Source organism: Macaca thibetana, chromosome 6 (assembly GCF_024542745.1).
Source record: "Macaca thibetana thibetana isolate TM-01 chromosome 6, ASM2454274v1, whole genome shotgun sequence".
NCBI classification, from domain to species: Eukaryota; Metazoa; Chordata; class Mammalia; order Primates; family Cercopithecidae; genus Macaca; species Macaca thibetana.
The window spans coordinates 175,914,047-175,939,766 of NC_065583.1; the positions used below are offsets into that span (position 1 = coordinate 175,914,047).

The following is a 25,720-nucleotide window of genomic DNA, read 5'->3' on the forward strand; positions in this document are numbered from 1 at the left end:
AGGACCGTATCTTAGAAATGACCCCAGGCGAGAGCTGTGGCTTTCCTGTTCTATTCGAAGGCGGCTGTTTTAGGGTGCAGAGGGCCCAGGGACATAGCGTGGGCCATGAGGAAGGGATGGGTGCTGGGGCCCGGCAGAGCTGGCAGGCGCTGTGACCCCTGCACTTAGTGAGGAAGGGGTGAGTGCTGGGGCCCTGGCACTTAGTGACCCTGTCGGAGCCTCACCTCCTAGATCCATAAAGCAGGGATCATAAAAACCAACCGCAGGCAGCAGGACCCACAGGGCCTTCAGGTACGGGAGGCGTCCACTTGGGCAGGGAGGCTTCCCTTGCGCCGGCTGTCCCCACGCTGCCCCATCCCCAGCAAGCTCTGGTCTGCGACGTCCACCTGATGTGGCGCCCGTCAACAGGTGCTGGACACAGTGTCTCTCTCTTGTCTCGACAGATGTCAAGAATACGAACACGTGGCTGCTGTTCCTTCCCCTGTTCCCGGTGCAGGTGCAGACCCTGATAGTCGTGATCATCGGGATGGTCGTGCTCCTGCTGGACCTGCTTGGCTTGGTGCAGCTGGGCCAGCTGCTCATCTTCCACATCTACCTGAGTATGTCCCCCACCCTAAGCCCCCCGATTCCCCCAAGCCTGGGTGGTCAGAGCTGCTCATCTTATGCATCTACCTGAGTATGTTCCCCACCCTGAGCCCCCCATGCCTGGGGCCGGTGTCTTTGCCCCCTGTGTTCGCATGTGTTCAGGGTCAACCTGTCCCAGAAATGAGATCATGGGCAAAAGGGGCAAATCACAGGAAGAAATTAAAGCCATGAGGGCCCAGCAGGCCCAGCAAGGAGCTAAACTCACACAGAGACCTGCAGGAGCAGTGCCGGGTGCTTGAAGTAACAAGTTTAAAATGTTCAGAGACAATGGAATGGGATCTATTAGAGAAGAACAAGACATTATGAAATAAGAATAGGACATTATGAAATAAGAACAGGTGGACTTAGAAAAGCAGCAAGTAGAAATTCTAACAATGAAAAATGTTACAGGCAGGTAGGTCATCCACTAACCAGACAACTGAAGCGAGAGTTGGTGGTCTTGCTGAGTCTCACAGCGGGCACAGCAGTAGGTGGTCAGTCATGTTGCTGAACCAGGGAGGGTAAACTCTCCAGCCCCAGGGAAACCTGTTGTTGGAAGTAACAACCACCTCCCTGCTCTTGGCATCAGCCGTTTTGGTCATGGTGGGCCAGCTGCAAAGCATCTTCCATTCTCTGAGCAGTGGTGGCCCTGAGGCTGTGGCCTCTCAGGGGGTTTCTTTGGACCCGGGCAGCAGAATGTGTCCAGGCCAGCCCCCAAGAATGCCCTGCTCCCAACAGCTTGGCCAACCCCTGGTCAGGGCGGAGGGAGTCGGGTGGGTCAGCCTCTGGGCTCACCTCCGTCTGCAGAGCAGCCCGTCTGCAGCTGTGGTGAGAATGCCCAGCTCAGAATGAACATGCACCACCAAGAGGCTTGTTGTTCATAACCAAAGGTTACCCTACAAACCACCGTCCCCACACAACCCTGGGAATGTTTTATAACACACACCTCTAACGCACATCTTGCAGTCACTGTTGTCTTGCCTGAAGGTTGAATTTTTTTTAAATGAAAGTGCAGTGAAGATCACTGGATTAAATCCTACGGACAGAGTGCTGAATGTGGTGTTTTCAGAATTTTAATTTTGGACGTCAAGACCACTTCCTGTATAGAGTAGGTGCTTAGGATGTGTTTACTGAATGGAATGGAACTAAAGCCTCAGATGTAACTTCACAGAGACACGCTTCTGCCTTGTAGAATGTCACAGGCTGCCCGTTCCTGAAGCCTAAACCGTTAGGCGTGAGAAGTCATTTGGGCCTCCTTCAAAACTCTCCACCCCCCTTAGAATCAGGAATATTTTTAAAAGTACTTTCTAGAATTATCTAGCAATCTTTCTTATATTTAAATATTTTTGGGTTTACCACAAAGGCTTTCCTGGAGTTTCACTCCACCCAGAATTCATCATCTCTCCTTATCAGGAAATCTCTCGCCCTCAGAGGCTCAGAGTCAGGGCAAGTCCCCCCACAACACGAGAATCGGCCAAGCTTGGGCCGAAGCCCACGTGGTCTTTTCCACACGTGCCGCAGATTAACGGACGCCCAAACTGCCCAGTGGTACCAAGTCTGCACTTGTCATTCTTTTCCAGCTTTGTGCACAAAATGTTTCCTTGGGTTAAAATAGTCAATGCCAACTGTGTGCTGAGCACGTGAGGGGGCTGCAGGCTTCTGTGGGCGAGGCATGGTCACCTGCACGCTGGGACGAGAGGATGAAGAATGAGACAGGAACAAGTGTGGACGGCCTTTGTGCTGTGAAGAAGCTGGCCCTCGCCTCAGGCGGCGGAGGAGCAGGGGGCAGCAGCAGGCACGGGGGTGCGGTCCCAGGGGCCAAGGAGACTGTGCCTGACCTGGGCGTCGCCGGGACTCTCCTGCTTATGGTGGATCCAGAAGCCCCCAGAGGAAGCTTGACCCATGGAAGGTGCTGGAGCCCGAGAGGCCATCCACCCCTGGTGCACTCTGTGCCCGAGTGACTCTGCCAGCCCTGGCCACGGCCACACAGTGCAGAGCATGCCAGGAGCTGGCTGCCGCTCACACATGCACTGTTCAGTGGGCATATGAGGGGCAGAAGGCCAGGCCCCCAGCACATGGCCCACCCCGAGGGCCGACACCAGCACCCTGTTGCTCCTGGGTGCCTGACTGTGGTCCTGGAGGCAAAGTGGTTACCTGTGTGCTTGACCATAGGTGCAGACACCACCTATTGCTTCGCCCCTGCATTTGGGACCAAGCTCAGGGGCGCCGCTGACGGCTACACCGTGTACCTCTCCTTTCTCAAGGTTTCTTACCCGCACGTGACTCCCACGCTGGCCCTGGATGTGGCACCGTTGGTGCTGTGGAAGCCTGTGCTGCTGGCATTTGGGGAGGCGTGGCCCACACACAGACTGCTTCCTGAAGGGTGTGAAGTCCCAGAGGACGAACCTTTGCCATCTGGGGGCATCAGCCATTTGTTCCTGTCTCCTGCAGTGGTACCTTCCCCACATCAGAGACCAGCGAGGAGATGCCCCCGCCAGGCTATGTCAGGCCTGGGGAGAGCAGGGAAGTGCAGTGGGCCTGAAGCCATGTAGGGCTGGGAGGGATGGCCTGGTCTGTCCTCCGAGCCGGGCACTGCGTTTGCAACGGGCTCCTTGAACACAAAACCCAAATCAGGTGTGGCAGAAACATGAAAGGACAGGCAGGTGGGTGCTGTGGGCAGACAAACCCCCACGACCACAGCAGACAGCATGATGCCTGGAGGCACGACGCCCTGGCCTAGTCCCGCCCCCATGACCCGGAGCCTCCCTGGGCAGTGACTCCAGGACAGCTGGGAGCTGCTTCTCTACCTGGCAGGGCTCCCGGCTCCACAGCCCCAGGCGACTCCCAGCCTCCCTTGCTTTTGGCCTCTGAGACCGTCGATGCAGGAGGTGTCTCACCACAGCCTCTCCTGGTCACCCAGTTGGCCCCAGGGGCTCGGGAAGGGCCCCCAGAGGAGTCATGCCAAGGAGGGGACCTGCACACAGCAGGGAGGTGTGGCCACGAGCCCACCCAGCTGGCTCAGGGCTTGTGTGGTGTGGAAGAGGCCAGTGCAGAGCAGCTGATGGGACCTTCTCCCTCTGCAGGGCCTCGCCCCCGGTGTACGTACTGGCAACCTTAGGCACCTGCCCCTGGCTGGTCAGCTGCCCCTGGACCTGGGAGACTGGCTCTGGGCATGGGCTAGAGTTCCCTTTCCCAAACAGCTGCTGAGGCTCCAAGGAAGACCCTGGACTCCTGCTAAAATGCGGCTCAGTCCCCACCCACCCATCCTGTGGCTGCCTGTGGCCTCCAGGAGGAGGTGGTGCGGGGTGACCTGCTGTGGTTGTGTGAGTTTGTCTAGTGTGGAGACATCCCAGCTGAGCCAGAGAAGCCACAGAAACCATGTCAGGGGTCCTGGTCACCGAGGCGTTTCCCGAGGATCTGAATGTGGGCAGGGCAGGCCGTGAGAAACACGGGCCACCTTGTGCCCGACATCCCAGAGGGAAGCCAGGGACACAGAGCTGGCAGGCAGCCTCCAGAGTCATCCATACATCATGGCGAGCTTGCAAACACAAGGAAGGGTGGCCTGGGGAGCTGTCTGGGACTCCAAACTAGCAGCACTTAAAGGCCCACTGAGGTCAACGTGAGGACGGGGCCTCCGCGGGCCCCTGGGTCCCAACCCAGGCAACTGGAGTGATGAGTGCTTCCATGAGCGGAACACGGGCCACGGGTCTCTCAGACCTTGACGGAGCCAGGGCTGAATGTGTTGATTTTAGGGTATTTAGACATCAAAGAATAGATTTCCAGGACAAAGTGGGTAGATTGGTTATTGTTAGTTGTGGTAAAACTGCCCCATAACGTAGCTGCTCAGTGCAGCACATCATCACCTCAGCCTCTGTGGTCAAGAGGCCAGCACCTCTGAGCTGTGTCTCTGCCAGGGTCCCTGGAGAGGTGTCCACTGGGGCTCTGGGCTGTGCTTTCATCCAGAGGCCTGAGAGGCCATCTGCCTCCCACTCCATGAGGCTGAGGCAGCTGTGGAGGGTGGTCCTCAGGCCAAGGTCGCCAGTCTCCTGTGCAGGCTCCTGGAGGTGCAGCCTGGCCTGCATGTGTGTTCTGTTCCTCTGGGGGCAGGTGTCGGGTGGGGGGCCATGGGGAGCTGTGTCAGAAGCAGCTGGCCACTCAGACTTCATTTTGAAGCTGGAGGATGGACCTTGGAGAGTCCTCAGTGCTCGTGGTGAGGGCACAATTCCCTGAGCAGGTGAGTGATGTGGGGCTGCCTTCCAGAGATGGATGGGAGCCACATTCACGGTAGATTGTAGAGAAAACCTGCTTGATGAGGTCAGGGAAGCACAGCCTTCCCCACATTGCCCGGCCGGCCAGGGAGCCCCGGCCATGCTGGAGACCCTGGGCCCGCCTGGGAGGTTTTGCGGCTTCCCTGCCCTCAACCTCACCATGACGCTCAGGTTAACTGTTTCCCACAGAGCTCACCCGCACCAAGTGGGCCTCTGGCAGCCACAGGGCACGCTGAAAATCTGGTTTTGATGGTATTTGTGCAAACCTGGGCAAAAGAACATATATTTTAACTTGAATATAAACAAGCACAAGTTCGTGTGCTCAAACCACGACAGGTTCTGGGGGGCGTGGAGGACTAGCCCGAGCCATGTGAAGCAGCTCAAGGCCCAGCCAGGGCCTAACACCCAAAACACTGCAGAGACGGGCTGGGCTGGCTGCAGGCAACTCCATAGGGCACCCACCGCCATCTGCTCCTCACTGCAAATAGGCCTCTGGGCGGCTGCCCCAGTCTCCAGAAATAGTCACGAGACATCAGCTCTCACGGTGTTGGTGTTTAGGGAAAGCAGCATGGAGATTTTGGCACCTCCATGGAAGCTCGTGGCTGAAATAGGTGCAGAGCCCATTTTATTAACGTTTATTAAGACGAGTCTTTTAGATAAACGGGTGTCTCAGGTTTTCCTTTGCTTCGATGCGCTGCTTTGCTGCCTGCAGTGCAGGCCGGGTGGATAGGGCTCTGGCCGGCCTGCTGAGGTGGGCTCTGTGCAGGGCTGCAGGGATGTGACCTGTCTCGGCCCCATCAGAGGCTGTGCTGAGTGGCACTGACGGCGCTCGTGTTCACCTCCTGGGCCTGGGGCTCTGAGCGCCCGCAGCAGTGTGTGGTCCCAGGACCCGCTAGCCAGCACCTCGGGGTGGCCGCCGCACTGTCATCCTCTGACTTCGGGGTCTCTGTGAATCCCCCAAGGTGTGCCCCACCCCGTGTCCAGATGTGAGGAATCCCGCAGGCCACCTGGACCCTCAGACAGAGCGGCCCCTCCTGAGCTGGCCTCTGACCCCCGCCAGTGTTCCCAGGGGATCTGGAGCAACCTCTCAGGCTGCATGGTATGGGGGACCCAGGTCTGTGAGAGGCAGCTTCTCTTCTGACACCACTGACGTGCAGCTCAGTGAGGCCTTGGTGGGCAGGGGGGTGTGGAGCGGTGCCGGTCCCCAAGTCACAGCTGCAGAGCTCTCTTGCTGACCATGAGCTAGCTGTGGAGCTGGACCCACGAGGCGCCTGCACCCATCCTGGCCTCACAGGGCCTGCGTGGTGGGCGGAGCACCGCTCCCTGCGCAGGGGCTGAGTCAGTGGCGCTGGCTGCCTTTCTGAACTGTCCTGTGGGCGCTGCGCAAAGCTGCAGGGCTGGTAACTTGTCCTGTTCCTCCTTTCCGCTTTCCAGAGGCCAAGAAGCTGACCACCTTTGAGTATCTCATTAAGACCCGCAAAGAAGAGAGTTCAAAACACCAAGCGGCGAGGAAAGATCCATGCACGCAAATGGAGGAAGGATTTCTCCAGGTACTGCTTGTGTCTCTGTTCCATGTCTCAGGCCTGGGACAATGTCTAAGGTCGCTCTGGTTGGCATGCTCCTTTGCTTCAGGGTGGTGCAGCCTATGAACTCTGCTGTGAGTGTGTGTAGTGCGTGTGTGTCTGTGTGAGGCTATGTGCATGGGTGTGTCTGTGTGTCTTTGTGAACTTAAATACCAGAAATGCACCAACGACTTCCTAGTGCAAAGATAGTAATGGAACTGAGTCTCCTAAACATTTCTGTTTTTTTGAGACAGAGTCTCGCTGTGTTGCCCAGGGTGGAGTGAAGTGGTGAGATCTCAGCTCACTGCAGCCTCCACCTCCTGGGTTCAAACAATTTGCCTGCCTCAGCCTCCCAAGTCGCTGGGATCACAGATGTGTGCCACTACACCCGGCAAATTTTTATTTTTTTATTTTTAGTAGAAATGTGGTTTTGACATGCCAAGCTGGTCTCAAACTTCTGGCCTCAGGTGATCCGCCTGCCTTGGCCTCCGAATGTGCTGGGATTACAGGCATGAGCCTCTGTACCTGGCCTGAAACACGCTTTTTAACTTAAGGAAGTTAGTTCCCTTTCCAGTTAAGGGACATGAATTATTATAACTAACTCAAGAAGACATAGAAAATCTCAATAGACATAGAGCTGCCGAGAGACTGAACTACTAATTTAAAATCTCCCAGTGAAGAAAAATCCCAGGCCCTGAAATCTTCATACATGAATTCTAGCAGAGATTTTAAGGAAATAATATAATACCAACTACACACAGACTCTTTTAGAAAACAGAGAAGGAAGCAACACTTCCCAACTCATTCAGCAATGCCACCATCAACCTGACACCAAAAACACTTCCCAACTCATTCAGCAATGCCACCATCAACCTGACACCAAAAACACTTCCCAACTCATTCAGCAATGCCACCATCAACCTGACACCAAAAACACTTCCCAGCTCATTCAGCAATGCCACCATCAACCTGACACCAAAGCCAGGCGTTCGTAAGCCAATACATTCAGGAGACACAGGCAAAGACCACTGATAAGACCTTGGCAAACCAAATCCAGCAGCACCGGGCAGGACCTTGCACTGTGGCCAAGTGATATCACTCCGGGGTAAGCAGTGGCTTAAGGCCTAGAAATCAATTACTACAGCTCAGCACATTCGTCCAATAGAGAACAGTGACCATGTGATCAAGCCAATCAATGCAGAAAAGAGTTTGTTACCAGCAAGTTCCCATTCATGATTTTTAACAAATCTCAGTGACCTAGGAATGACAGGAAAGCACCCCGTGTACCTGACATGACATTTCCTGGTGAAAGGCTGGTGACCCTCTCTCTGAGGCTGGGCACAGGCGATGACGCCCCCTCCTCCTACTTCTGACGTTGCCGGAACATTCCGGCCAGCCCAACGCAGCAGGGAAAATGAAGGCACACAGAATACGAAGTAAAACTGTTTATATGCAGGCAACAAAATCCTAAAAGTATGTTTTAAGACCCAGTTAAGATAATAAAATCGCTTAACAAGGATGTGGGGCACGTATTAAAATACATCCTCACACATCTCTATCCACCAGCAATGAAAAATCTGGGTTATATTTTTAAAACTTCCTTTCACAATCTTATAAAAAAGAATAAATTCGACAAACCTTGTGCAAATATATACACTGAAAGCTACGTACCATGACTGAGAGAAGTCAGAGATGCTCTATTGAGTGAAAACGTATAAAGCATTCATAGATTGGAAAAAAGTACTATTGAAAGAGCAATTTTCCCCAAACCTGATCTACAGATTTACCACAATCCCTGCTGAACCCCAGCAAGCTTCTGTTTTAGCAGAGATGACAAGGTGGTCCTGAAATACATATGCAAATTCAAAAGACCTAAACTATACTAGCCAAAACGATTTTGAGAAAAAATAAAATTGGAGAACTTATGCAACGAGACTTTAAATTTTGCTATAAAGCTGTAGCACTAAAGACAGTGTGGCGCTGACATGGAGAGAGACATAAAGTTACAGTAATAAAAACAGTGTGGCACCGACGTAGAGATAGATATACAGAAATGGACCAGAAGAAAGGTCCAAAGTTAAACTTTTCATTTATGGTCAATTGACTTTAAATAATTGTACTAAAATAATTAAATGGGGAGAAATTATAGTTCAACAAGTGGTACTATAACAATTGGATATCCACATGGAAAAGAAAAAAGAATGATTTGAGTTCTTCATACCTGTACAAAGATTACCCAGGACCACTTCATTCCCCACACAAAAATTAGCCCCAAATCCATCTGACACCTAAACTTAAAAGCTGAACATAGAGCACTTCTAGAAGCAAGCATGTAATGAAATCTCTGTGATCTTTAGTGAGACAAAGGTTTTCTTTGATATGACACCAAAATCACTGCCTATTAAAGAAAAAAAATCATAGTTTGGATGTTACCAAAATTGAAAATATTTGCTGTTGAAAAGTCACCATTAAGAAAATAAAAATACAGGCACACATGAGAGAGATTGCAGGTTTGGTTGTAGAAAACCACAATAAAGTGAACTTCTCAGTAAAACAAGTCACGTGAACTTCTGGTTTCCCAGTGCGTATAAAAGCTATGTTTACATGACACGTGTGCAACAGCATTATGTCTAAAAACTATGTGTCTGAATTAAAAGTGCTTTATTGCTGAAAGCTGCTTACACCGACACTCAAAGTGAGCACATGGTGCAGGGAAAATGGCGCCGATAGACTTGCTTGACCAGGGTTGCCACAAACCCTCAATTTGTAAAAAAAAAAAAAAAAACAGCATCTGTGAAGTGCGGTAAAGCAAAGCACAATAAAGCAAGGTGTTCGTTCCTGTGCAAGCCACAGACAGACAAAATATTTTCAGGTCTTAGACTGATGTCCGGAGTACACAAAGACACAAAAGAGCTTTCAAAGTGCAATTGTAAAAAACAAACAAAAACACACAAACAAACAAGAAACCCAGTTTTTCAAATGGGCAAGAGAGCGGGGCACAATGGGAAGCTCCTATAATCTCAGTGCTTTGGGAGGCCAAGCAAGAGGATTGCCTGAGGCCAGAAGTTCAAGACCAGCATGGGCGTCTCTACAAAAATAAAAATACATACATACATACATAAAATGGGCAAAAGATTTGAACAAACTCCTTACCAAGGTAGATATATAGATATATGGATGCCACATAAGCACATGGAAAAAAATGTCAACATCGTTCTACATCAGGCAGCTGCAAATTAAAACCACAATCAGATACTACCACACACCCAGGCGAATGCCTGTCATCAAAAAGACAGACACCACTAAGGGTCAGTGAAGTTGTAGAGAAATTGCAAGTCTCCTGCATTGCTAGTGGGAGTTAAATGAGGGTGTAAAGTGCTACCACCTTAGAAGGCAGTTTGGCATTTCTTTAAAAGATAAATGTCTATGACCGGAATCCCACTCCCAGTTTCTCATCAGAGAGAAATGAAAACGTGTACACACGTAAGTGGTTCTGAGATCTGAACTCAGGACCCGAGAGAACTCCAGGTACCATTCCTCAAAACCCACTAATAATAGACTTGACTTTTATGTAAAAATCAGCTGCATGTCGACAACTTCTTTTTTCATGTTACGAATTTCCGTTTACCCCACAGCAAGGAGACGGCGCCCTGGGCTCATCTGCACAGGGGTAAGTTGCCAGCTTCCTGCAGTTGCTTGGTCACTGAAGAATAGCTGTATTCTTTTCTTAACTCAAATGACTGGAAAATAATTCACCTATGATGAGACATTTTGACATCATGGGATGATGCAGTAGAAGATAAAATAGTTTTGTTTAACTTTGTTAAATTATACCAAATCATCTATCTCGATGTGCTTGTCTTACTTGCAGAAACTACATTCTTCACTCCCTTCTTCATAACTAACATCTAAACTAATGCACAAGAATAAGACCCCCTTATTTATTTCTACATCTCTCCATGAACACATGTGTAGTTGTGAGTCTGAATGTATTTCTGATGATCTCTAATAGTGTTTCGTGTAAATTGTAAGCTCTGAGAGTCCAACCCGTTCCTGAGTCAAAGTGGTAAGTAAATGGGAGCTCTGGGGGCGCCTTGACCCTGGAGCCCCACCCAGCAGGGCCAGGGTTGGCTTCACAAACAGGGTTTCAGGAAGCGTCTTTGAGCCAGTGTTGTGCAGTGCAGGTCGCTTTATTTTGGAGGCTAAGAGTCAAAGGGCATGTGCATTTTCCGTCTTCACAGACTCTTTCTGATGACTTCCCCAAAAGGGTGGAGCAGTTCACACTTCATTCAACCCTGTCACTCTTTTCAGCATGAGATACTAATAGTATGTATAGTTTTATTCAAAGAAAATATATAATATTTTAATATGCATTTGCTTACTACCATTAGGACTGAAGATTTCTTCATGTTTTGACCATTTTACCATTTTTCTGGTGTGAATTAACGTTCAACAGTTGGGTTATTTGGATTATCAAACATAGTGACTCTTTGCATATTAGGAACCCTATGGGATCTTTTCACCGTGTAGAGGTTGTAAACTTTTCTGAAGCCAAATTTGTGAAAATTGCCTTTTATCTTGCCTTAAAAAGTCTTCTTTAAGGTTATACAAATATCCTCCAATACTCTTTGCTAATATAGTCCTATTTTTTGTTTGTTACCTTTACATTTTGACTTTTCAGGCCAGATGGCATTTATTTTTGTATTTGGTAACAGAGGAGCTAAGGTTATTTAATCCCAACAAAGTAACTGTTGGTTTTCACCTCTTGTATTAGATAATATTCCTTTCCCCTCATACTGAAAGGCCCTTTCCTGGCTCGCTGTGTTTCCCTGAACGCAAACCAAGGTTTGTGTCTGGATGCTCGTCTCTGTCTCATGGGTCTGTGTCCTGGAGCTGCATGCACCATCTGTTTAAATTATGGAACCTTATTTAGCTACTGTATTTTAGTATCTGGCAGGCAAACCTCTGTCTAAAGATTTTTTTTCATTTTTCATTTACTTTAAACAATTCTTACACATTTGTTTTTAAATATGAGCTTTAAAATCACTCTGTCCAGTTTCAAGAAACATGAAATTCAAACTGGAGTTGCATTAGCCACAGGCCTGCCCTTGGGAGGGGCCTGCATCACAGCCCCCACGGAGAAGCAGCAAAGTGTCTGAATTTCACTTTGGACTATCATGGAACGGTGGTCCTTTAAGTAAAATAGAAAAATGCTTTCTCTGTGATGCATTTTGGACAAGATTAATAGAAACCTAAGTATAACCAGAATTGTAAACTTCCACTCGAAAACCAAAACAAAATGAAAAACAAAAAATTTTAATGATTGCCAAGTCAACGTATATACATTGTAGAAAATTTGGGAATGGCAAAGATTGCCAGGTAGAAATGAAAGTCATGTAGAGTCCCTGACTCACCCTTAGCCACTGTGGGCACCTGGCGTGGTGTCTTCCCGGTCGTCCTTTTGAATGATTTTTCTGTGTACGATGTGCATGAAGTGCTGATTTATAAATTCTAGTCACCTTGTACAACTGTTTTGGAGCCTGCTTTTGAACTTCAAATATTGTGAGCATTGTTCTCTTAAAGGAAAAAAGAATGGCTTGTATGGGTATAAATCATCCCGTCTTTGGGATCTGTTACGGTCCCCATTTCTGGAATAGTGTGTTTGATTTTCAGTCCAGTCTGTGCTTTTCTGACAGACTGATGAGCTAACCTCATGCGGAAAGGGTTAAGATGTTGCAAGTAGGATAAAGACAGTGCAAGTTGACAGGTCCTCTAGATGCCATGGGTACCAAGACACCCATCGCCCACCTTCTGTTGTGGGAACTGTTTGCAGGCCACCTGGCAGTTTGGAACACTTGCCACATGGACAGCTAACCACTCACAGCCATGGTCTTCACTGCAAGCCTGGCGTCGCCCATCACAGAGTTCCTCCGTATCGGGAAAGACATCTGCATCCTATGGCACTGTGCCAACACCAAAAAAATCCTGTCACTAAATGCCTGTGGAGAGAGAGATGTGAAGCACAGTCAGAGTTTAGGGGGAGCTTAGGGAAGGGTGCACGGTGTCTGCTGCAATGGTAGCTATCAGGCCGGTTCACAGAGAGCATTTCTTCGAAACGGTCCATCACAGCCCGTGTTTCCTCTGCGCTGCTTCGGGTGTTTCAATGCGGGGTGTGCTCATGCGGAGCAGACAGGATGCAAACGTGGACACAGCAGGGCCCCACAGGCTTCCCGTCTAACTTGAGGGGGTTCCCATCAGTTCGTGTCCACCAGGTGGCTGGTGTTAGCTTCCCATTTACCGCAGCAAATTACTACCAATCCAGGCATTCAGCAAGCACTCCAAGTCAGCTCCATGGGTCCAGGCCTGGCTAGCCCAGCGGGTCTGTGCCGAGGGCCTTGCAGGGCAGGAGGCGCGGTCGGTGGCCAGAGTCCTCTCTGAGGCTCCTGCGGAAGAATCTGCCCCAAGCTCATTCAGGACCCAGTGGGAATCATGGCTCTCTCGGGCTCCATGTAGCCCCTCGAACTTCCTGTCAGCACTGGGTGTCGCATCCTACCCCTGCTTTCAGTGTCTGGGTTCTTCCTCCTCATTTCTGTTTTTTGAGGCTCAGGTGATTACATGGGGCCTGTGTGGATAATCCAGTTCCCTCCTCCTGTCTTAGTGTCCTCTGTCTGCTGCAAGAGATGGCCACGAATGGGTAACACTGTGGACTCCAAAGTGCCACTCTGTCCATTTGCCAATGAGCCAGGCTGCACCGACTGAGGACACACGCTGGCTGAGGCTCTGGTCTAGGGCGGGGCCCGCACAGTGGGAGGGGGCCCTGCTTTGCAGTGTCCGAAGTGGGAAGGAGTCCTGGTCCTTCACACAGGAAGCACCTTGTGTTTCCCACTGTGCAGTAACCCGGGAGCACTCAGGCAACCTCCCAGGAGCTGCTGGTCTCCTGGTCCTGAGGCACATGGTCCCCACAGCAGTGGTGCTTACAGGACACGCTGCAGCCTCCAGTGCCGCCCTGAGACCCCCACAAAACTGAGATGAGTTTCTCTCCTCCTGCCCGTCCCACCAGAGACAAGGCCAAGAATTCTCTGCTGATGTTTAAGTGCCTGTATCACCACTCCACTCCCTTACCCTCGGACAAGAGCTCGTCGGAACAGGTAAGTTACAGTCACCGGCAATGTACCCTGAGGATGGGGTCGTGTGCAGAATGTGTGGTCTGAGGTCTCCCAAGCTGAGGTTAAGGCGGTATTCAGAATGGAAGCACTCTGTGTCCAAGGGTGCTGCTCACGTGGGAATGATGGTGGGTGGAGCACGGAAGAGAGATGGAGTGAGAGGCAGGAACGCTTCCCAGCTGTGGGTGAGAGACACAGACGGGTACCAAAGCGGGAGCCCCCAGCACTGGAGCGCCACCGTCAGGCTGCGGTGATGGGCAGATGCCCAGGGCAGTCTCTGAAGTGCCCAGAACACGCAGCGAGGGACAGTGCTCTGATAAAGGATGCAGGGAAATTGTTAGCCGTGTCTATTCCCTAACAATAGAGGGAAATTGTTAGCCAAAAGCGTGTGGTTTTGTGTGTGGTGTGTGGTCACGTGTATATGTGTGAATGGTGTGTGTGTGTTACATGGACTCCGTGTCTGTCCTTCACAGGAAAAGACCAGCACGGCTGCCAGCTTTAGGGCCACGTATTTCTGTTCCTGGTCTGGGGCTGGCTTCCAGAGGTTTCTGCTGGGTCATTATTTATTTTTTAGAGATGGGATCTCACTCTGTCACCCAGGGTGGATTGCAGTGGTGGGATCAGGGCTCACTGCAGCCTCTACTTCCTGGGCTCAAGCAATCTTCCCACCTCAGCCTCCTGAGTAGCTCAAAGTCCAGGCGTGTGCCACCACACCCAGCCAATTTATTTTTTATTTTTTGTTTCTTAAGCGGTGGGGTCTCACTGTGTTGTCCAGGCTTGTTTGGAACTTCTAGTCTCAAGTGAGCCCCTAGCCTCAGCCTCCTATAGCACAGGGATTACAGGAGTTAACCCCCCCCACCAGGGTGCAGGGGGGTCCTTTTGAGCAGGCTTTATGAAGCGGCCAGTTTCTGGAGGTTACAGGTGACTTCCCCTTCTCTGTGGGGGCAGGGCCTCCTCACCACACTTCCCCAGGACTTCAGGGAACAGGCTCTTGAGACTTGGAAATGAAAGGGGATCAGCCCAGCCTGGAGAAATAGCAACACTTGTGTCCAAGCCTTGCCCCTTGCCTGCACTTCCAGGGAAGATTTGGAGACACACTCAGTGGAAACAGATCAAGCCCCCAGCCCACCCCCACCCAGACTCAGCCACCAAAGTTCCCTCACTCCATGTGTCACACGGGCTCACGGGATTTTCTCTGCCTGCGATCGTCCGCGTGGACACCTGCTGCCCGGGTGCAATCGTGAGTCCCTCGGTCTCTCCGCAGCGTCTCGCTGCAGATGATGATTTACAGTCACTCTCGCATGAAGCCACATGACGCCTGGTCTGAAGCAGAGAAGATCCGCTCAGCATGAGGTTGAATCCCAAGCCCGCATCTCTGTGGGCTACAGACAATCCTATGGAAGAGACTCTGTTGGTTCGTTGTTCACATCAGGGAGGAGAATTCCGTCTGAAAATGAGCGTGACTTCACTGGCACCCGCGTCCGTGGCACAGCCCTGTGCTGCGCTCCACAGACCTGCAGTCCATCGCCTCCCCTCGGAGTGGGCCTGCGGCTGCAGACAGCATTGTCCCAAGAAGACAGCCTGAGTAGATGAATGGAACAAACTGGAAACTCCATTACAGATCTCCTATTAAGAGGGGAAATCTTTAACATTTCTATAAAAATCATAGACTATCTTTATGATGTTTTAGGCAATGTTTTCTTTGATATACACCAAAAACACTATTTCAGAAAAAAAGATAAATTTGACTTTAAACATTTAAAATTATTTTTTCAATTGTACCATTAAGAGAACGAAAATATAAGCTACAGACCAAAATTAAATATTTGCAAGTCATATACTTGGATCGGGAATATTTAAAGAAGCGTGAAAACTCAACAACAAGAAAGCAGCTCAGTTTTTAAGTGGGCAAAAGAGTTGAGCATACTTTTCACCAAGGCAACAATATCCACGAGAAATAAAGCACATAAAATAGTGTGTAACATCATTTGACATCAGGGAATCGCAAGCTAAAACCACAATAAGATACCGCTGTGCCCCTATTAGAATGGCTACAAGAAAAACGAGTAACAATACCACCAGGCACGGTGGTTCACACCTGAAATCCCAGAGCTTTGGGTGGCCCATGAGGCAGGAGGATGCCTTCAGGCCTGGAGATAGAGACGTGTGGGCAACATAGCAAGATCCTGTCTCTTAAAAATATAATAATTAAAAAGAAGATGATCAATACCAAGTGTTGGTGAAGACATCGGAGAATTGGAAGTCTCATCCATTCCTCGTGGGGATGAAAGATGATGCCACATCAGCAAGCACTCTGGCAAAGCTTTAGATGCGGAGCATATATTATCATGTGACCCAGCACTCCCACTCCCAGGTTCTTACCCAGGAGCATGGAAAAACAACATGTGTGCACATGTAGCAGGTGTTTTTCTTTGCTAGAGATTCCACAGGGAGGAACCACACATGGGGTGTTGGAACAAGAAACGTCTTTTCTCACATATCTGGAGGCTGGAAGTCCCAGAGCACAGTGTCTGCAGGGTTGGTTTCTCCCAAGACCTCTCTCCTTGCCTTGTAGACGGCCACCTGTTCTCTGTGTCCTCCCACAGTCTTCCCTCTGTTTTTGTCTCTGTCACAATCTCCCCTTCTTAAAAGGACACCAGTCACTGTGGATTAGGGCTCACCCTAATAGCCTCATCTCACGTCAGTTACCTCTTTCAATACCCTGTCTCCACATACAGTCACATCACTGGGTGTCAGTATGTCCCTATGAATTTGGAGGAGGATATAGTCCAGCCCATAATACAAGGATTGGGAGGAAGGGTGCTGTGCCACCACTGAGATCCTATTCCATGATCCAGGCATCCCTGAAGTGCTGTTACTCAGAACTGACTAGTAATGAACTTGAATTTAGAGAGTAAGCTCAACATCAACAAGGTCTTTGTTCATCCTATGAATTTTGCTTCACTTCCCCACAGGAAGCCGATGATGAACCGAGTCCATCTTCACTTAGGTAAGTTTGTAAGCTTAATGGGCATGTTTTATCTATCGGTAACATAGTTGTACGCTCGTCTGGTTGGCCTCGCAAACAGGATTTCCAGAAGTGTCTTTGAGCCAGTGTTGTACTGTGTAGGTCATTTTATTTTGGAGGCTCAAAGTCAAAGGTCATGTGCATTTTCAATCTTCACAGACTCTGTATGGTGACTGTCTCAAAAGGTTGGTACAGTTCACCCTTCCTTCAACTCTTGTCACTCTATCAGCCTGAGATACTAAGATTATGTTTAGTTTTATTCCAATAAAATGTGATATTTCAATTGCATCTCTTTACTACCATTAAGACAATATTTTTTCATGTTTTGACCATTTACAGTTTTTTTTGTGTGAATTAATGTTCAACTGTTGGATTGTTTGGATTATCAAATGTAATAGCTCTTTGCATATTAGGAACCCTATGGGATCTTTCACCATGTAGAGGTTGTAAACTTTTCTGACGCCAAATTTGTTAACATTTCCTTTTGTCTTGCTTTAAAAAGCTTCATTACTCTAAGGTTATATAAATATCCTCAGACATTCTTTTCTTATATAGTTATAATTTTTATTTTTATTTTATTTCAATAGTTTTGGAGAACAAGGTGTTTGTTGCATGGAAAAGATTTTCAGTGTTGATTTCTGAGATTTTGGTGCACCCACCACCCGAGCAGTGTACACTGTACCCAAGGTGTAGTCTTTTATCTGTCACCCTCCTCCCACCGTTTCCCCTGAGTTCCAAAAGCCCATTAAATCATTCTTACGCCTTTGCATCCTCATAGCTTGGCTCCCTCTTGTAAATGAGATAGTGTGATATTTGGTTTTTCATTCTTAAGTTACTTACACTAGGAATAATGGGCTGCAACTCCATCCAGGTTGTGTGAGTGCCAATATTTCATTCCTTTTTATGGCTGAGTAGTATTCCATGGTATGTACATATATAGAGATCACAAATATATATCACCTTTTCTTTATCCACTGATTTATTTTAGGCTGGTTTCATGTTTTTGCAATTGCAAACTATACTGCTATAAACATGTGCGTGCTAGTATCTTTTTCATAAGATAACTTATTTTCTTCTGGGTAGATAGCCAGTAGTAGGATTGCTGGATCAAATGATAGTTCTACCTTTAGTTCTTTACAGACTCTCCATACTGTTTTTTATATTGGTTGTAATAGTTTACGTTCCCACCAGCGGTGTAAAAGTTTCCCTTTTCAACACATCCATGCCAATATCTGTTCTTTCTTTATTTTTAAAATTAAGGCCATTCTTCTAGGAGTAAAAAGTGGTATTGCATTGTGGATTTTATTTGCATTTCCCTGATAATTAGTGATGTTGAGCATTTTTTCATATGTGTTGGCCATTTGTATATCTTCTTTTGAGAATTTTCTCTTCATCAACTTTGCCCACTTTTTGATGGGATGATTTTTTTTTTTGAGATGGTCTCACTCTGTCATCCAAGCTGGAGTGCAGTGGCACGATCATGGTTCACTGAAGCCTCCACCTCCCAGGTTCAAGCGATTCTCCTGCCTCAGGCTCCCAAATAGCTGGGATTACAGGCGCCCACCAGCACGCCCAGCTAATTTTCTTATTGTTAGTAGAGGCAGGGTTTCGCCATATTGGCAAGGCTGCTCTTGGACTCTTGATTTCAAGTGATCCACCCTCCTTAGCCTCCCAAAGGACTGGGTTTACGGTCATGAGCCACCATGCCCAACTGGATGATTTGTTTTTTTCTTGGGGATTTGTTTGAGTTCATTTTAGATTCTGGATATTATTCCCTTGTCAGATGTATAGATTCTGAATATTTTCTTCCTTTCTGGGGTCTTGTTTACTCTGCTTATTGTTTCTTTTGCTGTGCTGAAGGTTTTTAGTTTAAAATAAAGAAAATTAAGATAAATTGCATCTATTTATCTTTGTTCTTGCTGCATTTGCTTTTGGATTCTTAGTCATGAGCTCTTTGCCTAAGTCAATGCCTGGAAAAGTTTTTCTGATGGTATCTTGTAGATTTTTGAATGCTTTCAGGTCTCAGATTTAAGTCTTTGATCCATCCTCAGTTGATGTTGTAAAAGATGCGAGGTGGGGATCCAGCTTCATTCTTCTACATGTGGCTTGTGAATTATCCCAGCACCATGTATTGAATAGGGTGTCAATTCCCCACTTGATATTTTTTTGTTTGTTTGCTGAAAATCAATTGGCAGTAAGTATTTGGCTTTATTTATGGGTTCTCTATTCTGTTCCATTGATCTATATGTGCCTATTTCTATATTAGTACCATGCTGTTTTGGTAACTCTAGTTTTGTAGTATAGTTTGAATTCAGGTAATGTGATGCCTCCCAAAATCATAAAGAGCAAATGATTTAGCCTCCCAAAGGACTGGGTTTAAAGTCCTTTGGGATTTGTTCTTTTTGATTAGTCTTGCTTGTCTTTGTGTTGTCTTTTTTGGTTCCATATGAATTTTAGGATTGTTTTTTCTAGTTCTGTGAAGAATGATGATTGTATTTTGATGGGACTTGCATTAAATTTGTAGATCGCTTTTGGCAGTATGGTCATTTTCACAATACTAATTCTACCCATCCACGAGCCTGGGATGTGTTTCCATTTATTTGCATTTTCTATGATTTCTTTCAGCAGGTTTTTGTAGTTTCCTTGTCGAGATCTTTCACTTTTTGGGTTAGGTATATTCCTAAGTTTGTTTTGTTTTGTTTTGTTTTGTTTTTTCAGCTGTTGCAAAGAGGATTGACTTCTTCATTTGATTCTCAACTTGCTCATTGTTGGCACTTAACAGTGTTGCTGATTTTTGTCTATTGATCTTGTATCCTGAAATTTTACTGAATTCATTTATTAGATTTAGGAGCTTTCTGGATGAGTCTTTAGAGTTTTTGAGGTATACGACCATATCATCAGTGAACAGGGACAGTTTGACTTCCTGTTTTCTAATTTGGATGCTCTTTCTTTCTCTTGTCTGATTGCTCTGGCTAGGCCTTCCAGTTCTATGTCAAAAAGAAGTGGTGAAAGTGGGCATCGTTGTCTTATTCCAGTTCTGAGGGGCAATGTTTTCAACTTTTCCCCATTCAGTATAACGTTGGCTGTGGGTTTGTCATAGAGGGATTTTATAAACTTGAGGTATGTCCCTTCTGTGCTGATTTTGATGAGTGTTCTATTTATAAAGGGATGGTAGATTTTGTCAAATGCTTTTTCTGCATCTATTGAGATGATCTATGGTTTTTTAAAAATTCTGTTTGTTTGAGGTATCACATTTATTGACTTGCATATGTTAAGCCATTCCTGCATACCTGGTATGAAACCTGCTTGATGATGGTGTATTATTGTTTTGATACACTGTTTGATTCAGTTAGCTAGTATTTTGTTGAGGATTTTTGCATCTATATTCATGAGGGATATTGGTCTGTAGTTTTCTCTTTTTGTTATGTCCTTTTCTGGTTTAAGGTGAAACTGGCTTCATAGAATGATTTACAGAGGATTCCCTCTTTATCTTTTGGAATAGTTTCCATAAGATTGCCACCAGCCTTTCTTTGGATGCCTGATAGAATTCAGCTGTGAATACGTCATGGACATCTTAGTTGGCAATTTTTTTTATTACTGTTTCAATCTTATTACTTGTTATTAATCTGTTAAGAGTTTCTATTTCTTCCTGATTTAATCTAGGTGGGTTTTATTTTCAGGGATTTACCAACTCCTCTAGATTTTCTAGTTTGTGTGCATAAAGATGTTCATATTGGCCTTAAATAAGATCTTTTGTATTCCTGTGGTATCAGTTGTACTATCTCTCATTTCATTTCTAATTGAGCTTATTTGGATCTTTTCTCTTCTTTTCTTGGTTGGTCTTGCTAATGGTCTATGAATTTTGTTTGTCTTTTCAGAAAACCAGCTTTTCAATTTTCTTTTGCAGTTTTTGTGTTTGTTTGAATTTCATTTAGTTCTGCTCTGATGTTTGTTATTACTTTTCTTCTGCTGGGTTTGGGTTTGCTTTGTTCTTGTTTCTCTGGTTACTTCAGGTGTGACCTTAGATTATCTATTTGTGCTCTTTCAGTGTTTTTGATATGGCCATGTAGTGCTGTGAACATTCCTTTTAGCATCACTTTTACTGTGTCCTAGAGGTTTTGATAAGTTGTGTCACGGTTATGATTCAGTTTGAAGAATTTTTAAATTTCCCTCTTGATTTCATTGTCAACTCAAAGATCATTCAGAAGCAGTTATTTAATTTCTACATATTTGTGTAATTTTGCAGGTTCCTTTTGGAGTTAATTACCAGTTTTATTCCCCTGTGGTCTGAAAAGATACTTGATGTAATTTTGATAACTTATATTCATTGAAACTTGTTTTGTGGCCTATCATATGATGTGTCTTGGAGAATGTTCCATGTACTGATTAAAAGAATGTACATTCTGCAGTTGTTGATAGAACATTCTGTAAATACCTGTCAAGTCCTTTTGTTCTAGGGTATAGTTTAAGTTCATTGTTTCTTTGTTCACTTTCTGTCTTGATAACCTGTCTAGTGCTATCAGTGGAGTATTGAGTCCATCACTGTAATTGTGTTTTCATCTGTCTCATTTCTTACATCCAGTAATAATTGTTTTATAAATTTGGGAGGTCCCTCATTAGGTGCATATATGTTTAGGATTGTGATATTTTCCTTTTGGAGGGATTCTTTTGTCATTGTATAATGTTGCTCTTTGTCTTTTTTAACTGTTGTGGCTTTAAAGTCTGTTGAGTCTGGTATCAGAATAGTTCCTCCTGCCTGCTGTTGGTTTCCATTTGTTTGGCATCTTTTATCCACCCCTTCACCTTAAGTTTATTTCAGTCCTTATACATTAGGTGCATCCCTTGAAGACAGCAGATACTTGGTTGGTGGATTTTTCTCAATTCTTCCACTCTGTATTTTTCAGTTGGTGCTTTTAGGCCATTTAAATTCAATGTTAGTATTTTGATGTGAGGTACTGTTTTATTGATCATGCTAGTTGTTGCCTGAATACCTTGGTTTCTTTCTTTGCATTACTGTTTTCTCAGTCCTGTGGGAGGTTCTATTTTGGTGTATTTTGAGGTTTTAAGATTTGGAACTCCGTTTAGCATTTCTTGTAGGACTGACTTGGTAGTGGCTAGTTCTCTCAGCATGTGTTTTTCTGAAACAGACATTGTCTCGACTTCATTTAGGAAAGTTAGTTTTGCTGAATACAAAATTATTGGCTGTTAATTATTTTGTTTGAAGAGGCTAGAGATAGGACCCCAGTCCCTTCTAGTGTGCAGAGTTTCTGCTGAGAAATCTGCTGCTAATATGACAGGTTTTCCTTTAGAGGTTACCTGATGCTTTTGCATCACAGCTCTTAAGATTCTTTCATTTGTCTTGACTTTAGATAACCTGATGACTATGTGCCTCAGTGATGATCTTTTTGCAATGAATTTCCCAGGCATTCTTTGAGCTTCTTGTCTTTGGACGTCTAGAACTCGTGCAAGGCCAGGGAAGGTTTCCTTGATTATTTCCTGAAATAAGTTTGCAAACTTCTAGATTTCTCTTCTTCTTCAGGAACACTAACTATTTTTAGGTTTGGCTATTTAACATAATCCCTAAGTTTTTGGAGGCTTTGTCTTTTTTAAATTCTTCTTTTTTTCCCCCTTTGTCTGGCTGTGTTAATTTAAAAACCTTGTCTTTGAGTTCTGAAGTTCTTTCTTCTACTTGTTGGATCCTACTGTTGAAATTGTCCAGTGCATTTTGTATTTCTCTTTGTGTGACTTTCATTCCAGAAGTTGTGACTGTGTTTTTTTGTTTTGTTTTGTTTTGTTTTTTAAGATCTCTATTTCCGTGGAGCATTTTTCATCTTATCCTGTATTGATTTTTTAAATTCTTTGTGTTGGTTGTCACCTTTCTTTGGTATCTCCTTGAGTAGCTTAATAATCAACCTTCTGAATTCTTTCCAGCAATTCTGATTTCTTCTTGGTTTGGATCTATTGCTGGGGAGCTTGGGGAGCCAGTGCGGTCTTTTGAGGGTGGACTAGAACCCTGTTTCAACATATTACCAGGATCACTTGTCTGATTCCTTCCCATGTGTGTAGATTATTTCAGTGGGAAAATCTGGAACTCAAGGGCTGCTGGTCAGATTCTTTAGTCCCAGGGGTGGTCCCTGATTTGTGCACTCCCCTTTCCTCTAGAGATGGAGCTTCCTGCAAACCACACAGCAGTGATTGCTATTGTGCTTCTGGGTCTCTCCACCCAGCAGGGCTGCCAGGCTGGTGCTGGGGAATATCTGCACAGAGGCCTGTGATGTGATCCGTCCTCAGGTCTCCCAGCTGTGGATGCCAGCACCTGCCCCGGTGGAGGTGACAGGGACTGAAGTGGACTCTGTGGGGTCCTCAGCTGTCGATAGTTTTAATATGCAGACTTTCTCAGAGGTTGGTTATTCTAGCAGTGAAGTTGTCATGTGGACACACTCGGGACCTCTGGTTATCCAGGATGTTGCCGGAGGTGGAATAAGCTCTTGTTTTCTCCTTCCTAGTAGCAGAGTTATTCTGTCATGAGTTGCTGTTATGTTCTGAACTTGTTGGCCTCCAGCCAGGAGGTGGCACTTTCGAGAGAGCAGCAGAGTTGTCACCTGTCCTGTGGAATTTGCTGTGGCCTATGGTGTCTTCCAAAGTTTCTGTTACTTTTTCTGTTTTTTTTCTCGTGTGCTGCCGTTGTGGTTCCTGGGATGAAAGTCCGCAGCATGAGTCTCCACATGCTGTTCTGTTTGTCCACGTGAGTGCTGCACATCAGCCCCGACTCCCATCTGCCATCACCCTTCAGAACCTGTCTTAGGCACTGGTGTAGGGCAGGTCTCTCACGGTGGATGGAGGCACTGCTTTGCATTGTCCCAGTGGCAAAGAGTCATGGTCCTTTACACGACAAGCTCCTTACGTTTGCCACTGCGCATAACTCGGGAGAACTCTAACAACCTCCCGGGAGCTGCTGATCTCCACGTTTCTGAGACACATGCGCGCCACAGCAGTGGTGCTGACAGGACGCGCTGCAGCCTCCGGTGCCGCCCTGAGCACCCCCCTCACAAAGCTGAGATGAGTTTCTCTCCTCCTTCCTGTCCCACCAGAGCCAAGGTCAAGAGCTTTCTGCTGATTTACAAGAGCCCATGTCACTTCTGCACTTCAGTAAACCCGGACGGGGACTCGTCAGCAAAGGTAAGTTGAGTGTTCTGCAGCAGGAGGATAACGACATGCCAAACACACAGCTCAGCACCACTTGGAAAACCAACACAAAATCCATCACATACCTCATATTAAGAGGGGGAAACTTTTAACATTCCTGCAAAAATCATAGAATATCCTCAGAGTCTTGTGTTAGGCAGACTTTTCTTCAATAGATACCAAAAGCACTATTTCACAAAAAAAGGATACATTTGACTTTAAGCATTTAAAATTATTTCTTCAATTGTCACCAGTAAAGGAATGAAAACATAAGCCACAGACTGAAGTAAAATATGTGCAAGTCATACACTTTTGTACAGAATATTTAAAGAACCATGAAAACTCAGGAATACACAACAGCTCAGTTTTTAAACAGTGAAAGATTTGAACACACTCTTCACCAAGGCAAACATATCCATGAGAAACAAAGCACACAAAATGGTTATCAACATCATTTGCCACTAGGGAACCAGCAGCTAAAACCACACTAAGATACCACTGTACCCCATTAGCATAGCTGCAAGAAAACAGATTAATGATACCATCCAGGCACAAGGCTTCACACCTAAAATCCCAGAGCTTTGGGTGGCCCATGAGTCAGGAAGATCCCTTGAGGCCAGGAGTTTGAGACCAGTCTGGGCAACATAGCAAGACCCTGCCTCTAAAAAATATAGTTTTAAAAAGATGATCAATACCAAGTGTTGGTGAAGACATCGGAGAACTGGAAGTCTCGTCCATTGCTCATGGGGATGAAAGATGATGCCACGTTGGCAAGCACTATGGCAAAACTTCAGATGCTGAGCGTATACTTATCATATGACCCAGCACTCCCACTCCCAGGTTCTTACCCAGGAGCATGGAAAACAACATGTGTGCACATGTAGCAGGTGTTTTTCTTTGCTAGAGATTCCACAGGGAGGAACTACACATGGGGTGTTGGAACAAGAAATGTATTTTCTCACATATCTGGAGGCTGGAAGGCCCAGAGCACAGTGTCTGCAGGGTTGGTTTCTCCCAAGGCCTCTCTCCTTGCCTTGTAGACGGCCACCTGTTCTCTGCATCCTCCCACAGTCTTTTCTCTGTTTTTGTCTCTGTCATAATCTCCCCTTCATAAAAGGACACCAGTCTCTCTGGATTAGGGCTCACCCTAATAGTCTCATCATCTAACATCACTTACCTCTCTCAAGACCCTATTTCCACATACAGTCACATTCTAGGTCAGTGGGTGTCAGGATGTCAACCTATGAATTTGGAGGAGGATAGCGTTCAGCCTCCCCCCACCCCCCAGCCATAATACAAGGATTGGGAGGAAGGGTGCTGTCCCACCAGTGAGATCCTATTCCATGATCCAGGCATCCTTGAAGTACCATTACTCTGAAATGACTAGTAATGAACTTGAATTTAAGCTCAACGTCAACAAGGTCTTTGTTCATCCTGTGAATTGTGCTTCACTTCCCCACAGGAAGCCGATGATGAACCGAGTCTATCTTCACTTGGGTGAGTTTGTAAGTTTAATCGGATTATTTTATCCATCGGTAACATAGTTATACACTTGTCTTATCTCAAATTACTTAGGAAAATATGTCATCTGTTTAATGTCTTCAAATAAACTGATGACACAGTAGAAAATCAACACGTTTCACTTAACATTTATAGCCATTCATGTAGCTTATTGCACTTATCTTACTTGAAAAAATTATAGAATCCTTCATAACTAACATTTGAACTCATGACCAAAAATAAGGCCAAGCATAGTTATTTTCTAAGTCTATCTTTAAACACATGTAATGGCTGAGTCTGTGTATTTTTTTAATGTTTCTAATAGTGTTTCGTTGAGACACAGGTCTTGTCATTTCACCTCTAAACATGTCCACTGATGATAGCTCTGAC

The 25,720-nt window shown here is 46.2% G+C and overlaps 1 protein-coding gene and 1 long non-coding RNA gene across 11 annotated transcripts in view; one reads left to right on the forward strand and one right to left on the reverse strand.

Moving 5' to 3' along the window:
* LOC126957414 (probable palmitoyltransferase ZDHHC11B) overlaps window positions 1-25,720 on the forward strand; it is a 167,020-nt gene that overhangs the window by 16,451 nt on the left and 124,849 nt on the right. For all 10 annotated transcript variants that reach the window (XR_007726743.1, XR_007726747.1, XR_007726748.1 and 7 more), the window contains exons 6-11: window positions 444-599; window positions 6,327-6,442; window positions 10,090-10,124; window positions 13,515-13,602; window positions 16,593-16,627; window positions 23,737-23,824. Coding sequence is in view for 3 of the 10 variants with exons in the window: in XM_050795215.1 (XP_050651172.1) it covers window positions 444-599; window positions 6,327-6,442; window positions 10,090-10,124; window positions 13,515-13,602; window positions 16,593-16,627; window positions 23,737-23,824 (518 nt within the window). In the remaining 7 variants the exon portion in view is untranslated. The remainder of the gene's footprint in view (window positions 1-443; window positions 600-6,326; window positions 6,443-10,089; window positions 10,125-13,514; window positions 13,603-16,592; window positions 16,628-23,736; window positions 23,825-25,720) is intronic.
* The window catches only part of LOC126957434 (uncharacterized), a 126,117-nt gene continuing 107,585 nt past the window's right edge, over window positions 7,189-25,720 (reverse strand). Inside the window, exons 2-3 of the long non-coding RNA XR_007726768.1 lie at window positions 7,424-7,492; window positions 7,189-7,279 (exon numbers count right to left, since the gene is read on the reverse strand). This is a non-coding gene — a long non-coding RNA (uncharacterized LOC126957434). The remainder of the gene's footprint in view (window positions 7,280-7,423; window positions 7,493-25,720) is intronic.